Source organism: Solanum lycopersicum, chromosome 3 (assembly GCF_036512215.1).
Source record: "Solanum lycopersicum chromosome 3, SLM_r2.1".
In the NCBI taxonomy this organism is placed as follows: Eukaryota; Viridiplantae; Streptophyta; class Magnoliopsida; order Solanales; family Solanaceae; genus Solanum; species Solanum lycopersicum.
In genome coordinates this window covers 60,994,052-61,012,983 of record NC_090802.1, presented here as the reverse complement: position 1 = coordinate 61,012,983, position 18,932 = coordinate 60,994,052, and the positions used below count along the sequence as shown (strand labels likewise).

General features: G+C 26.8%; 1 protein-coding gene across 1 annotated transcript; it reads left to right on the top strand.

Moving 5' to 3' along the window:
* Positions 1 to 15,557: 15,557 nt before the first annotated feature.
* LOC101248286 (transcription factor bHLH162-like) lies at positions 15,558 to 16,648 on the top strand. The gene is made up of 3 exons (XM_010320613.4): positions 15,558 to 15,765; positions 15,899 to 16,243; positions 16,402 to 16,648. Exons 1-3 carry the CDS (start codon positions 15,637 to 15,639, stop codon positions 16,468 to 16,470), a joined length of 543 nt encoding a protein of 180 aa, XP_010318915.1. The 5' UTR covers positions 15,558 to 15,636; the 3' UTR covers positions 16,471 to 16,648.
* The last annotated feature ends 2,284 nt before the right edge of the window (positions 16,649 to 18,932 follow it).

Sequence of the window (18,932 nt, the reverse complement as noted above, 5' to 3'; positions counted from 1 at the left end):
ATGATTTATAGTAACATAGATATCTACGACTTATTTTACTATAAATTTTGAAAGTTTTCCATTTACATATGCCTTCTTCACATAAATTGTGATGGAGGCAGGATATAGTATACTCTCTATTTCAATTAACATGTTTTACTTCTAGTGAAGTTGAAAAAGAATGTCATTATTTATATTATCTTTTTAACTATAATATCCTACCTGAAATATTCAAAAACCATAAGGCTCGAGAGACATTTTTATGCATAAAACAAACATTTCGTTTACTATCAAAAAAGTGTGAAAAATTGGGAATTAGTATGAAAATTTGTAGGAAAATAAGTTTTATGTGAATTTTCATACTAATCCCAAAAAATTCTCATCTAATTCACAACTTTTAAGATCGCGAGATTCTAAAATTTCTCATATACTTTTGTAAATACCGTGCTTGTCAATTTTACATAAAATAACTGATGGGATGTAAATTTATATGTATGAAAGATGATAGAAAAATAATGTACGTACGTATAGCTAGTTAATTTTAACAATTAAATTAATAATCCTTGTCTTGTTTTAAAATGTATATATGCAGGTAAAAATTACAAGATTAGGGATTGATGCATCAAGGATCCATTTTAGATTACAAAAGCTGGTTAGCTAAATTTAGTGTCAAAATTCGTATTAAAGCTCTATCAAATATTGGAATATACAGTTAAAGACTACTGTTTATTTTGTTGGTTGACATGCTTATGATGATGTATTATAATAAAATAAATACATGAAGTAGAAACCATAAATTCTCAGTAAGGGTGGTCACACCAATCAAAAAATCAAATCAAATTGAATATCAACGGAAAAGTTGATATTGATAACATTAGATCTGTATAATTTGGTTTTATTTTTTATAAAAAAAAAAAAAGAAAGAAAAAGAAACCCAACCATCAAGATGACTAATTTTGATATTTATGATTTTTCTCATCATGAGCTAGTATGTGAAATTGAGATACAAAGTTCGTTTTTTATATTGACATTTCATGGTTTAATCGATATAAAGTCTTCGTAGATTGTTTGTCTTATATTTGTTTGTTTAATTTTTTTTTACACTCTCTTAAAAAATTATAAATAATAAAATTATTTTCACTAATATGCCCTCGCAATTAAGAATTAAGGTTTCGGCGATTACTGTGATATAATGACAAATATACATGAAAAAAATTAATAATTGAGGAATATTTTTAAAACTTAACAAAATTTACACACGTGATTAATATTATTTATACCATCAAAACGAATTAAGAACAAACTGAAAAATAATGTTAATTTTATCTTAATTTTTATAAAATAATTCTTGTTAGTAAAGTAATAATATGAGATGAATACAATACTATTCAAATAAATGGTTTCCTAAGATTTCTACGAAGCTAACCTTTTAAGTTTTGATAGTTAAAAAGTTCATAAATTAATGTCGTTTTATGATCATTTTGACACGTTATCTTGTGTACGATGGTACTATAACTATACTGTTTATAGCCGCTTTCCCATTATTATTACAAGAAAAAATAAGACACGTGAAAATTGTAACATGTGAATTGTTTCTTTAATTTCAACTTTAGGACACAAAATATTTTCAAAGCCCATAGTTGGTCATTAGTTGCCGTCAAATCTCCTACATAACATACAGTATGCAACATTATTTCATACTTTCCACTTTCTTTACATTTGACTTATTATTATTAGGAAATATTATACTAATACGCATCTTATTTTATCATAATCTCTGAAATTTTCTATCATTTAAAAAAAGATAAAAGAATTTTCTCGGATACATCACTCTCGTCGATACATCCCTATTTTCCTATCGGATATATCCCTTCCCTCTCGGATACATCCCTCCCCTCTCTAATACATCCTTATCCTCTCTGATATATCCTTACCCTCTCTGGTCGAATTTTTGACCAAACTAAACCATTATATAAAGCAATTTATCAAAATAATATATTTTTCTAAAATTTTATAGAACTAGTATAAACGTATTTCACAGTAACGTTTTATGGTATATTTCATTTTTTTAAAAAAAGTAACAACATTAGGTTGATATATGTTACTGTAAGTAACGTTTTACTCCTTAAACGTTATTTTGAGTAACATTTTAATCCTAAAACGTTTTTGTGAGTACAAATATCAATCTAACGCCGTCAGCTTTTAAAAAAAAATAAAATGTACCCTAAAACATTATTGTGAAATACTTTTATACTAGTTTTGTTAAATTTTACAAAAACATATTATTTTTGTGGATTGCTTTATATAATGACTTAGTTTGGTCAAAACATCCTCCTCTGGTCTATGTATTCGAATGTCTTATCCCATTTCGGCTACATCCTTCTATCTGGATGTCTATTGATGTATCCGGAAGTCTAGTGATGTATCCAGAATTTATAATTTTAAGAGATTCTTGTAATTTAAAAAATAGTAGAGAAATAATGTAATTAGCTATTAAGACTATGAAATTTATGTAAAGTAATTTATTATTATTATAACGTGTAAGATCAACTTGAATGGATGTACCATAATTTCAACTTTGAGAATACTGGGTTTTCAGGAAGTTTGCAATAATTATGTCTTTTAGAATTTTGTTGAAATCTCAGCATGTTATAACTTATAATTTGATAGTCAAGTGCTGATCTCAGATGCTTGATCCTATCATGATGCGTGGCCAAAAAAGGAAAAAATTAGCATAGCTTGTAGTTATATTCTTGAAACCAACTAAAAAAAAATATTTATGTAACTTGTATTTTTCAAAAACATCAATAATTTTGAAGGATTCAACACAATATGGAAATAATTTAGGAGAATAATTGGAGCAACATATAAACAAAGTAGTGAAACTGATGAAAAGATGGTAGAGCATAATTACGTCTTTCAGGTAACCCATGTCTGTCCTTTTGCTTCTATTTCATCATTTTGTGTTTCATTCTATATTTAGCTAATAATTATATGATGGTCTTTGACCTAGCAATAAGAAGTTGTATTACGCATATAATCACTCAAAAAAATGTCTCACTATACTTTATAACTATAGTTTGCTAATTACGATATATAGTTACATGTTATAGGGAGAAGAGTGGCAAGCGAGATTGAGAAAGGGAGGAGAGAGGCTAGTGAGAGAGGCCATAGAGTGGGAAAAAGGTGAATTATATATGTTTATCGATTAGATAAATATAAATTATACATATGTATTTGTATATCTGGCGAGCGAGATTGGGAGAGGAAGAAGCGAGGCGAGAGAGAGAGAAATAATTTGTATAATTTTCATCTCATTGATATAATTCGCAGGTACGCTTGTATAATTCACGTGTTTGGTATAATTGAGTAATATAAATCATGAATTATATAAATATGATAAAACTCGAAATAACGAATTGATACAAACATAAACATATGAACTTTAAACAATTATACAAAATATATTATACAAATTACATTAGATAATTTATATTATACAAAATTTGAAAACTATATGCTTATACAAACTTAAAAAAGTTATACACAAAAAAATTGAATATGTATGGTGACAAAACTAAAGGAAATCATCGCCATATACAAATACAAATCAAACGAAGAATTATTAGTTGGGAATTATACAAATGTGATGAATTATACAAATGTGAGTAATTATTTAAATTCGAAGTCAACTTACATAATTAATGATTAATGGTAGTCGCCAGTGGTATTTATAACAAATTGTAGCTACGATGAGTAATTGAGTAACATAAGTTTACTAAATCGCATAATTTTATTAAGTAAATATAATTATTTTACATGATTATATTTTTATAGTTGTAGCTATTTATTGAATTTCTTCTTGTTTTTTCAGTAAAGATCTACAATACTGTGATGCTAATATACCTATTTTAAAATGGGGAGCAACTTTCACATATAGCAAACATAAAATTTATATTTGTATGCTATAGCAAAATTTACATAATTGCGCTTTATAGAAAACTTATATATGTATAATTCGTTATACATATACAATTGAAGTGAATTGTATAAAATGAATTGTATAAAACGAGAAAAAGTGAAATTATATACAATCTGAATTGTATAAAATGAGAAAGCGAGAAAGGCAGAATTTAATTGTGTAAAACGAGAAAGAGATAAATTATATACAATTTGAATTTGTATAAAATGAGAAAGAGAGAAAGATAAAAAAAAGAGAGACTTGTGCAGGGAATATACAATTGAATCGAATTGTATAAAACGAGAAAGAGAAATTATATACAATTTGAATTTGTATACAACGAGAAAGACAAAAGAGACTTGGGCACAAAAATATATGTATTGTATAATTAAAAGTGTGTAGGACGAAGATATATGTATTTGCATGCGTTTATACGATTTTCTCTCGCTTTATACAATTAGAAACACAATTTATACAATTCTATTGTATAAAGCGAGAGAGGCGAGCGACAGGAAACGAGTGAGAGAGGGAGAGTGGCGAGCGAGAATATGAGAGAGAGGAACTGACAAACAATTTGCTATGAAATCCAAATAAATGAAAAAGATAGCTACTATATTTATTTTATATTATTAATTTATTGTCATATAAAATTATTAAAATGGGTCTGACTCAAATTAAACGGACCAATATAAGATCTGAAGCCCATATTCGTTGAACGATGGATCCTTTATTTTGGGCCTTGCACACTTGAAAAGGTCAGTTATATCCCAAAAAAAGCCAAATATTTATTCTTAAATGTCTCATATTTCATATCTCTTTTTATTTTAAAATAATATATATTATTTTTTTTCTCGTACTAGAGTTATTCTAATATTATCGCCCACCTTTTTTTTTCCCTCCATGTTATCATTACTGTATACAGTTTATCAATATATTTTTAAGATATCAAAGAGTAACTTAGTAGTATCTTTATTAAAGGATCAATTTTCTTTTTGATATCTTAAAATTATAATATACTTTAGTGATATCAATGAGTAACTGAACAGTGTTTCCATTAATGTTTAGTTCAGTCATTCGATGAGGTTACTAAACCATCCATGATATCGTTACAAGATTTTTACATATTGTCGTGATATCATTGAGGTGTGTTACACCTCTTCCATATATTAAATTTAAAAACGTTAGAGTATATTTTTCTACTAATTTAGAGTTTAATAAATATGATTATGACTTTAATAGTCTTCTTTTAATTGTTTCTTATTTATTTCTTAAAGAAAGAGTTCAAAGTCTAAAGTCCTATATGATATCAATATACCAACAGAGTATCACAAAAAATAATTTCTACTAATTTAAAGTTTAAATAATAAGATTGTGACTTCTATAAATTTCTTTTATTTATTTCTTAAAAAAAAAAGTTCAATCCTATATGATATCATAGGGCATAAATATGCAGGCAGAGTATCACAGAAGATTAAGCTCAGTCCTATATGATATCAATATATTGACGGAGGATGACAAAGAAATATATTTTCTAGTAATTTAGAGTTTAATAATCAAGATTGTTACATTTAATTTTTTATTAAAAAAAGGGACAAAGCACAAGTACCTCTAGACTATGATCGAAATTGTAGAGACACACCTTAACTAATCTAAGTAACTATTACCCCCTAAACTCATTTTTGTGTAATTGTGTACATCTTTTGGCTAACATGACACACTTCGTGACTCCACTTAAGTAAGGTGCGTGGGAGATGTTTGGAGGTCACGTAGCCAAAAAAAAAGTATACAAAATTACAAAAAAAAAAAATTAAAGGGTAATTGGACCTTTATTTAGTTAAAATGTGTCTCTAAAATTTTAATCATAATCTAAAAACGTACTGATATCTTATCCATTAAAAAAAACTTAATCCTATATAATACTGATAGATATAATATACCGACAGATTGTCACAAAGGATTAGGCTTAGTTGTGATGGTCGCAACATGCTGACATCATACTCGAAATAAGAAAGGAAAAAGTGGGGTAAACACGTAAATAATTTGGGTCATGGATCCATTAAAGATTGAGTTGGATCCAATTTGGATAAATAGTTTCATAATTAGATCTATTTGCGTACTTTTCTTAGGTAAATTGGGTAACTCATGGAAATCTAATTAGTATATATTATAATAAAATGTCTTTTAGCAGTAATCAATATACATATTAATAAAAAATGTAATACAGACATTAGTTAATTACTACTAGATTTAATGTCGTGATATACCTTAGGGACATTTAGAAAGAGTGTTAATTATCGCTAATATAAAAACACATATTAGTGGACATATTTAAATGCAGGCTAGTTTGTAATAGTATAAAACTTACCAAATTTGATGCGTCTAGGTATGTTCAGATACATGTATTTCAAGAAACTTATAATCAAAATTAGGTGTAATTTGTTCTAGGTGCATTATATATCATATACATGTTAATCATACTAGATACACACTAAATACATGTATTTTTACGTATTTAATGTGATTCACATAAATTTGGGATACTAGATATATAGGAGAGTGATGACGAGATTTGTTATGTGTCCCGAATACATGTGAATTCATTTGAAGACAATAAATCTAAAGCAAATCATATCTAATTTTATAAAACGTAAACATATTTGGACAAATAAAATTTTATATATAATATCTTTGATATTGTAAAATAAAGTAAATCTAATTAATTTATTCCTAAATTAATAAAAATAAACTCAATTAAAAAGAAAATTGTGTTTTAGTCAGCAGGAGGCTGCTATCGACTCCAGCTACTATGTAGCTAACTTCAAATGATTCCAAACTTAAATGAAGGAATAAAATATTTGTGATAGCAACAAGAATCCGATTTGTATATGACGTCATTGCAATGAAATAAGCATCTTATGCATTTTCTCAATCGACTTAAACTCACAATTTTAAAGTTAAAACTAGTGAATATTAATTATCTAAATAACTCTCTTTCACGTATATATTTAAATATTACAAAACAAAAATTATTTTCGTATATTATATATTATTATTTAAAAATCTATAATATTAAATAATATATTTTGACTAACTTTAATTTAAATTTTTATTTTATTTTTTTCAATTAAACTTCATATCAAACTAAAGTTGATAATAATCATTCAGTCAAGAATCTTGACTATATAGATGTGTTTTTGAGTGAGTGACCACTCATAATTGAAATATAGGCTAAATATGGCTGCATATATAAGTCAATAGTCAATGGTCAATACAACTTTTTCTTTTTTTTTTGGTTTAATTATTTAGTTTACGAAAATATGTAGCACGTTTTAGGAGTTTGATAATACCAATTGTTTTGGTATGAAGTGATACGTATCAGAAAGGGACAATCATTTTAATTTTATGGATTCAAAGTTTTAGTTTATATTCAAATAAATAGTATTATAATTTTAGATTAGTATTTGAATATGCAATTTTGAATAATGATAATCCAAACAATTTCAAAAAAGAAAGATTTGTAAATTCGGACCATGATTTTAAATCTTTTTAAATATAAAATTTGAACCATAAGTTTATATATTTTTGTTAGAAAATAACTAAAGACTTATTATTTTACATTGTACAAACAAAAACTCCTGTTCAGCGGACATAATGAAGATATTGTACTCTTATTGTTGACTAGTAGATCTTTATAAAATTGTGTGTATTTTAAAATTTGTAACCACAACCATTTATTCATAAAAAGGAATATGAAGATATGGATCTATCAATGTGGTGCCTTAGGATATTTTGATATTTTGTTTATGGATTATTACTTTCTCAATTAGTAAGATTATATAATAATTTAAGAAAATTAATAGTTTTCATAACTCGCTAGATTTCTATGTTTATAAAAAAAAAATTATAAGCTTACAACTTAAAAGATTTAAAGTGTGTTTAGACAAAGCTTCAGTTTCAAATATACTAATCTGATGTTAATGTCATATGGCCAAATAAACCTTTAATTATTAATTTTTTTGAAAAATGACTTCAAATGTTAGTGACTAGCTTGTAAATTTAATATGTAGACATACTTAAATTTAACTTCTTTTAAACATATATTATTTATTTGAGTAAAAATTATTGAATTTGAGCTAACACTTTGTCATTAGACAATATAGTATCACCAGGTTCCCTACATAGGAACTATTTAATTTAGCACGTGGAAGGCTGCATAGCAGTCAACATCTCTATTTGGGTCAGGATGATTATTTGACCCGGTTTACTGATGAATGTGAAGTAAGCATAAATTATAGGTTACTAAATTCGAAGTGTATATTAAGAAAATATCGTAGGTTTGTCTTTGTTAATAATGTGTATATTGCTAAGTATATATATACAGAGGATAATAATATTTCATATTTTTGTATTTGCTTTGAGATAGACAAGAAAAAGAAGGGAAACTTACAAAAATTTCACTAGCTTAGGAGTTGATTATTTAGATAAATGTTAATTTTCGATATAACAAATCTTATCAATTTTTTTTATATATTTAGATATGTCCAGATACATGTTTCTTGAGATACAAGAAGTCAAAATTTGGTGTAATTTGATTTAGATACAATATATCACATGTATATGAGATACATAACAAATCTCACCGCCTCCCTCCCACCTTTTTCACCACTCTCATATGTATCTAGTATCGCATATACATGCTAAATAATATTATATACATATATATATATATATAAATAAATGGACCTAATATGATTCACTCGCCTTTCTTCTTATCACTCAGCATCTATATTAGTGAATTTAATATCAAAAACATATATATTTAAATGTATATTTCTTAACATATATAGAAAATTCTTAATTAATAATAAAATAAGTAATTAATTAAAAATTTAGATAAAACTATCATATAGCTAGCGTTTAACCATAAATTTTCAAATATTCTTGGCAAATATTATTAGGTGAAAACTTGGGTGAAGTTTCACGATATGTTTGGCAATAATATTTGGGAAATATATTTCACTTTTTTAGAAAAATATGATTTATACCCTTAAATATTAAAAATTATCAAAATAACCATAAGTTTGTATTATAAGTCAATTGGATCTTCGTTACAACAAAAACAAATAAACGACACTAGAGCAATGTAGTAATTTGGAGCGAGTGCAACAAGCATCATTCCATACATCATGAAATAGATAAAGCACAAGACTTTCTTTTTATCCTTTGTCGATTGTTTAATATTTTCTTCAATAATCATATCATCATTTATTATTCACCAAATATTTCATCACTACTTTGGTTTTAACATAAAAAAAATATGTAATATAACGCAAGCAACAACTATAGAAAGTGTCTTTGTAAACGATAAAAAAGAGTAAAATTTCAATTTATAAAAGATAAAAAATAATGAAATTTGGGTCAATTTCTAAAAAAATTAATATTTGTGAATTTAAATATTTATCAAAAATATTTACTAAATAAAAATAAAGTGTATAGATAAATAATATTTATCAAATTTTTCTATAAATATTATTTGAAAAATCTATAGTTAAACGAACCCATATGGATGTATGTCAAGATAGTTTTCCAAAAAAAAGTCGCGTGTGTCAATGAGAGATGTACTAGATAAATTGGCTGCTATTGAATCAGTTTGTTTTTGGAGGGAAATTCAGATAATTTTATAGCCAATAGGGTATTGTGGTCTTTTTACACTCCATCATGTTATCTCTGGCAAAAAGTGTCATGCCAAATAGTTTTACCGTATAGATTAGTCCTTTCGTTTTTTTGGGTTAAGGCTCAAAATGTTTTTTAAATTTTCACACGCAGTATTAATAGTCCATTCATATTTGTAATAATGGTGCACTTTTGATTCTTCCCAAATTTGTAACATTAATTTGTCCAAAATTTTATATAAGGAATGTCCCGTCGTCTTTTTATATATTTAATAGAAATAGTAACTCTATCTGAGAGAAGATGGTAAGAAAAACACTTTGTTCTGTTTATTAGAAATATTACTGTAACAAAACTAAGGACATCTTAACATATGATTTTGCAAGAAAATAAAAAATTGTACTATTGCAAGTGAAATTATCGTGATGAGCCTATCGACTTTATCTGCAATATGATTTTCTACTGAACAAAACAAAGTTTTTTTCTCACATTCTTTCATGTGGATTTGTTATTTCTAATAAATATATAAAATGACGATTGAATATCCCATGAATAGATTATGGATAAAATCAATGCTAAAAATTACGTAAAATTTTTTGGAGGAGGACCAAAAGTGCACCAATATTATAAAAATGAAGGACTATTAGTGCTCCATATAAAAATTCAATGATCACTTTGAGTCTTAACCCAAAGAAAAGAGACTATTTTGGTCCTTTCCTCGTATAAATTTGTCACGACCCAAAAATGGACGTGATGACACTCGTCTTATCCCACCAAGACAAGTAAGCCTAAAACTCAACTATTACAATAAAAATGCAGAAAATTTACTATCAACTTACATTATACCCCAAAACCTGGTTGTCACGTGTACAAGCCTCTAAAGTATTACAATCGGATCAAAAGAAAATATAAGTCTCGTATGATATTGTTTCTAGAGTAGAACAAAATCATAAACAAGGGTAAGGAGGGATGCTGAGATGACCAACAACTACCTCACAAAATCTCCAGGAAGCCTCGGAAAAGAAGAGAATATATCATAAAAGTCCGGGCTAGTAACCTACAAAAATTTGTAGAAGCAAGGGGTGAGTACCAAACCACACGGTACTCAGCAAGTAAACCTCTAAACACAAGCTAAGGAGATAAAATACGGGTACTCCTACCACCCCCAACCGAACCTTCGCAACTACAACCTGCATAAACATCAGCCCAACCTAACAACTCACAGTTTACATAGAACGTAACTCAACAAAAACATTTAGACAAATTACATATCCTCCACAACAACACTTTAACAAATTACATATCCTCCACAACAACACTTTAACAAATTATATATCCTCAACATCAACACTTAAACAAATTAGATATCCTCAATAGCAACACTTCCACAAATTTACATATCCTCAATAACACACTTTAACAAATTACATATCCTCAACAATAACACTTCAACAAATTATATATCCTCAATAACAAGCTCAGTATTCAACAATCACAAGTTCCGCAAAAAGGCAATCACTAGATCAGCAAAACACAATATCAAGTTCACTAATGATAAGTATGTGCAATGTAATGGAATGCAATGTCAAGTATAATGATGCATGTCTGACCTAGTGATACACACCCGCTGTCTCTCAGTCCGGGACCCATGGGGGACATATCTGTCCATGCATCTGTCGCGGCGCACGACACGACCCTCGATAATAGTAACCATCGCGGCGCGCGATACGTCCGTCGAAATATAGTAACCATCGCGGCGCGCGATACGTCCCTCGAAATATAGTATCCATCACGGCGCGCGATACGTCCCTCGAAATGGTACATCCTCTTAAGTACCCATTCTTTCTCAATGCACATAACACTTGTCACAACCAATGCCTCAGAATAATGCAGATGACAAGTTCACACATATAATGAGGAGATGACCATTTTCATAACATCACACAGTTCACAACCACACAAACATGAAGTTACATCAACAATGATTCAACAAGCCTTCAACCCTTTCTCAACACAACAGACATAAACAATTAATCACATTGCCTTTTGTTATCCCCATTCTTTTCATCATTAGAATTAATCAATGTGGACAAGTCAACCCATCACTAATCCCGTTATTCCCAACATATACCACAAGGACATACACACATTTCATACACTTAACAAGAGTTTAGAAATCCACTTGCCTCAAATAGTCGAACAATGACTCCAAAACTTGAGCCTTCCTCTTTTGGTTGACTTCCAAACCAATAAAATCTATTCAAATAAATAACCACGATATGATTTCGAAACTAACAACATTCATATTGCTATATCTCTAGCTTACACCCAAAACTCATCCAAATTTATAATAAAATTTCTAAATTTTTATTCCAACCAATTGATCAAATCTCATATTTTCTGAATTTCAAGTTTAGGGTTAAATCTTAATTCTCCGAATAACATAATTATAATGATTTTTATATATCATAATGCACCCACTATTTAACACATATCTCAATATATCAAAACTTGAATCCTAATATGATAATCAAATGAAATTAATTAAAGCCGAAACTAACTGCCCAACACATCAATGGCGGACTACAAAACTATTTGCTGAAACCACTTATTTTCAATGTTCAAATTCATATTTATCGTCCCACTATTAATAATCCTAATCTTGGAGTAATCATTGTCCAATGATTAGGACTAATCATTGTCCAATGATTGAACCATAATACTCATACACATTTATAACCCCAAGTTCACATATTAGTATAAATTATACACGTTTTAACCTAAAAATCTATTCTCAGTTACACAAAAATTTAATAGAAAGGATAAGAATAATTACCTTGATATCTCAAGATAAAAATATCGTTGTTTCTCCTCCTTTTTCCTTTTCTTTTCTCCCTTTCTTTTCTTTTCCTTATCTGCGTATCTTTTTTTTTCCACAAATCGTTCTTTCTTTTTCTTTTTTCTCACAAGCCGTTTGCGGCTTCACAGTTAGGGCACTTTGCCCCTTTTTTAATTATTTTATTTTATTTTATTATATTATTTGATTTTCTTTTTTTTTCCTTTTTCATTATTCTTAGCAATAAAATAATTCTTTATTAAATCTAAAAATTATGTCACTCATTCTTATAAGTCATATAAATTATTTACAAAATCTACTAAAAAGGTTAATATAAAAATAATAGTTGGAATTTCTAAAATGACTAAAAGGGTCGATACAAAATTGTTGTGATGATAACAAGAAACTGATTTTTTAAAAAAATGTTTATTATAGAGAGGGGTCCACTCAATATTGGAGGCCTAAACAAAACTTAAGAGGTAAACTCAATATTTTTCTATCATATATACATTTATTTAAAATCTATTTTTCTATCTATTTTAAATAGAAGCGAAACTATCAAGTATTTTCTTTTATAATCAATTCGCTTTAATTATTCTTTTTCAAGTGATATCATAGCTAATTAATTAGTCTCTCTTGATACATTGTTGATTTTAAAGAAGATCAATTTTAATTTTGAAAAAACCTTTTTTGGTTGAGGTAACGATTACAGGAACTCTTAACATTATTCTAAAAGCAATATGTGTATTTAGAAAAGAATCAAATCTTTTTATTTGATTGATTATTTCTTAATAAGATCATTATCTTCTATATGTATTATTTCTTTAACACTTTTCATTCAAAAAATAAATCTAAATCATCAATATCAGAATAACTATTACGTGTTAAAGAAAGTTCAAGGTTATGACAATATTTTTTAAATTCTCATCATCTAGTGAACTCAATATTTTACCACCAAATAAAAGATCAAAATATTTTCATATGCTTGAGTTGGTTCAAATCTATTTTGAAGTGAAAAAATAATTTGATCAATCAACTCTAAAAGTTCTTTAAGAGACTTTGTGATTTGGCTACCCATATTTTTAGCAAATTGCTTCTTACAAAATTCATGTTTATTTTCATTTCATTTACAATTTCCTAAGTAAAAATCCTAACACTCATAGTACATATACTTTTTTTTTTTAAATAACATATATAAGAAGCAACTTTCACATATAGCAAATATAAAAATTTAATTTATATGTTATAGCCATAATTTGTGTAATTACGCTTAATAGCAAATCTTATGTTTGCTATGAAACTTTTGATTTGTATAATTCGCTACAAACATCAAACTTTTTACAAATTATTCAGTTTTGTATAAATGCATTTATACATTAGAATTTATATAATTATAAGTGTGTAGGACGAAAATATATGTATTTATATATATATATATTTTTCTCTCGCTTTTTACAAATATAAACTCAATTTATACCAAAATAAATAAAATGACTAATTGTATAGCAAATTATATGACAAAAGAATGAAATGCTTACTACGAATTATAATTAAAATAAACTATAACTATAGTATTTAATCTTGAATTAATAGTTTACTACTTTGTGCTATAATTCTTTCTGTAAATAATTATTTCTTTAAAAAGAAAATCTAAAATATATGAGGCTATGACGATGACCTAACCATACATGCCATCACAAGAATGAAGGAAGCATCTTACGTGTAAGTCAATAGTCAATATCAACTTTTTTGTTTTGGTTTATTCATTTTACTTTACTTAAAACAATTAATTTTTAAATTTAAATATATATTTGATATTTTTTAAAATAATATAAATATGTTATGTAAATAAAAATTATTAAATTCAAGTGAACACTTACGTTCTGGATTCTCACACTTAGTAACACTGACACTATGAACATGTGGGAAATTGGCAAGCCTTTTTTGTCTAATTATGTTAGGCTCAATGAGATTTCAAATGGAGTGTATATGTATACAGTGTGTGTATTCATTGCATATAATAAAATTTAGGCTACTAAAACATCAAGTCATACACAAATTTCATTAATCATTAAAAGAAATCATGGACTTCAACTTTTTAAAAGTTTCATTTGACTACCATTATTACGATAGTGAAAGACGTTGCAGAAAATTGGCACAATTAACTGAATATGTATTAATTGATGGAGACAAAACAACTTGGTATAAGATCTACCCAAAATTTGACCTTTTTTCGAGAGTGAAACGTCAAAAACATATTCAAAATTAAGTTTCATATCTAAGCTATTGATGGTGTGATTTTCATATCTAATCATGTTGAACGGAGCATTTTTCTTCTGAATCACATCTAAGTATAATTTCCGGCACGCTTAGCTTCCCCAAAAGGACGTGACATTTTATTTGGTTGGGAAAATAGTTGGTAAATAATAATTATAGCTTTCTCCAAATAGATTATAGTCTATATAGACAGCAAATATTCAAGTTGAATCTTCACATTCCAGCTTGTTATGAGCTATAATGCCTATTTCAGATCTTACATCTAAATATCTAATATATGTTTGATTTAAATGAACTTCGTATAATCATATTTTAGATCTTACCTCAAAATATATCAACGTTTGTGTTTTATAATCGAAAGATTATTCTATTTTTTATCATTTCATATACAAAGTCACTCAAATGACTTACTTAACATGGTATACAATATTTTTGCCGTTATCAAAATCACCCTTCACCTTGGTTTTGCCTGAGGTTAATTCATAAATGTTAGCATTTCCCAATAAATTAGGGTCATATATGCTTAAATGGCCTAACATAATAAATGTGATTTAAGTTGTGCATGGAGGCTATATATTTTTATTAATAATCATAGATTAAATAAATATTCAAGTTCCAAATTCATAGTGTATATGTTGAAAGTCAAGATATATATTTGTATGACTAATCTCATGATGATGTATACAAAATGACATAATATTTATTACGTAGGTATACAACATTTATTCATAGATTGCTCCTGTTGGGCCCTAGATAGCTACAATAATATGGACATTTTGTTCACATCGCTCTTTCCTTTAATATATCTCCTATATATAAATTGAGAACGTATGCTTCAAACTTTACAAGATGAATCGATGATCATCGATTTATATCATATATCATATCGTATCGTAAAAATACAACAAATCAAATGGAAAACACTAGTCCAGAAAAGCTAGACAGGAAAACACAAGAAAAGAACAGAAGAATTCAAATGAAGTATCTTTCTTCTAAGCTCTTTTCTCTTATTCCTCCACACCACCACCAATACTCAGCTAAGGTATGAACCATGTTTCAGTAATTAACTTTGATTCAAACTCAGTATTTATTTATTTTTTAAAAAAATTATTAAATATGTACAAATATTTTGACGTACTTTTCCTTGACTTGTAAGTGTAACAATATAATTTCAGGATATGGTGACGCAACAAGACCAAATTGATCAAGCCATTACTTACATTGAAAAATTGAAAGAAAGAGTAGATGTATTAATGAGAAGGAAGGATAAGATTATAGCACAAGGTACAAGTGATGATTCAAAGAAATTCATGCCTTCAACATCTTGTAGCAATATTAAATTACCTATGATTGAAGTTAGAGAGTTGGGTTCAACTATAGAGGTTATTTTAGTTAGTTGCTTGCAAAAAAAGTTCACCATGCAAGAGGTGATAATCATCTTAGAGGAAGAAGGAGTTCAAGTTGTTACCGCTAATTTTTCAACAATCGGCGATAAGGTTTACTATACTATTCATGCTCAGGTAATTCATGTTTTAATTTACGTGTCTTACAATTTTTTTTTAGGTCTATTTATATATAAAAAAAATAGAATTTTTTTAATATGGTTTTAACAAATACCGTGCTAGTTAATTTTGACAACTAAATTAACAATGTTTTTGTTGTAATATAATGTTTGCAGGTGAAAATTACGAGATTAGGGGTTGATGCATCAAGGGTCTATTTGAGATTGCAAAATCTGATTTGCTAATTTTTTAATTACTTACCAGCGGAATCAAAAAGGTTTTAGAAAAATAACTTTAGACTATTGTATTTATACACATTTCTATTATTTTGTTGGTTATTCAAGTTTGCATTCTTATTGTATTAGAAATTTTTTATAAGAATCAACAAAGGGTCATGATAAAGTGACAATTAAATATTTCGTCTATCATTAATTAGAAATCTCAATTTCATCTTTTACTCTTGAGCATATTTTCATCATTAGATCTAGGAGAATTAATATGAATCACTCCTTTACTATATTTTCATCATTAGATCTAGGAGAATTAATATGAATCACTCCTTTACTATTTTAGCAAGTATTATTTAATTTTTTTATTTGATATTTTCATTCATCACTTCATTGACAATATTTAAAGATTTAATATATTGCTATTAAACCTTAGTCAAATAAATTCAACGTCAAGACCTAATAATCAAGTTTTAAACTAAGTACTTATAAGGGTGAATAAATAATAATGTTAGGATTCAAAATATAATAGCTGATCAAGCACCCGTAAACATGAATGTGCATCAGCCATTTATTTTGATAAGAGATATAGGCCATATATCCCACTCTTTTATAAGTGATCTTAGTAATAAATACTGAGTTCTTGCTATGAAAAAAAACAAAAACTAAACATTTATGATGTACATAGTATATAGAAATCACTACTGCTCAAAAACTAAATTGTTTTGGACTAATTTTTTTTTTAATATTAAGATTGTTTTAAAGAGAGAATTTATTTTGAACATTTATTATAAAAAATTTTAATCAGTATTTTACTTAATCAAGTTAAAATATACATATTCAATTTTCCAATTAATATTATTATAAATAGATATATAAATAAATTAAATATTGATATACATGATGATTTAAAAATAATTAAAAAATATCAAATATAAAAAAAAATAAAAAAAGAATATTATCTAAAAATAAAATTCTTAAATGAAACGTAGCTGAACCTACTAGATATGCTAATCAATTAATAATGTTTTATTGGTATATATTTAAAATATGATAAGGATATTTTAATAATCTAGAAAAAGTATATGTCTGCTTTTTTTTTTAAAAAAAAAAGTCTTTTAGCTTATTTCCCAGGACAGAAAAATTGTTGTTACTTCTATTTAAATAAAAGAAGTTTTATTGAATTACTAAATGTCTTAATTTTTCAAAAAGAAAAAAAAAATTCAAAATAAATATTTTAGATCAGCAAAAGAAAAAGAAAGTGTGTGACTAGACAATGCTTTATTTATTTTTTAAATGTTAATATTGCTCATTTAAAAAATTATTGATATCCCTTTTATATAAATCCTTTTTGTTGTTTAGTCATTTTCTTTTATTCAAAGATAATTGGCCCAAAATTACAGAGACCAAAAGCCGCAAGCAAACAGAGTATTGTTTTTCTCTGATTTTGAACGTGGTGGGGGAACCACCGATGTTTTATGATGACTATAAAAAGAAGGCATAAAATATAAATATATTTTTTAATTTATTTCTATAATTTTAAAAATATTTAAAATAATTTTGTGAAATAATTTAAATTAACTTATATATGGGAGTGAAGGTAGTATATAATGAGGGGTTTCATCCGTATATTTACTTTTCAAATTTGATTATTAAAATCAGGCTAAAATATTTAAATAATTTCCATAAAATATATTTGAATTGATTTATGTATATCACGTAAGATAGATATTTAATTAGTTGTTCAATTTTATAGCAATTTAAAAGTGTACATAGATGTCAATTGAAATAAAAGATTTAACCTTTTTTTATATGATGTTAAGCAGTTTATGAGCTTACGTTTAAGACATTCTAATTTTAGTTAAATTTCTCATGTTATATATCATTCACTTTTTAAATATCAAAGCTTTGAACGTGTAAATTTTCACATCATCAACTAGGAACGAATATTCTTTTATTTATATAGTGTTAGTTTGATTCACATTTTTTATAATAAAATTTATTTTAAATAGATGATATATTGATATAATAATTAGAGATAAATCCAGAATTTGAAGAGAGGGAGAACACCACTAAGAGTGGCACAAGAGTAAGGCTAGGAGTGATTTAAAAGTAAGGTTCACGAAGAGTAAGATTTTAATTATTTACTGAAGAACACTTCTAAGTTGTAAATTTTTTGATCGTCTTATATTTTGATTAAAATTGTATTACAATTTTCATTTGTTTTTAATTTCAATTAAGACAAAAAATGGGGTCAGACGAGAATGGGGTTAGATGAGGTGGCAAAAAAAGGATGGTTAAGAAAGGGGATAGGGCTGATGAGGTGATAAAAACGAGTTTTAATAAATAAATAATTTTTAAAAAAGATTATTTTTTTAAATTACAAAAAAATTACCTTCACAGAATTCAAATCTACACGGTCACGACCCAAACAGAAGACTTTGACTGGTGCATCCAAACGTCTTTTAGTTATAAAAATA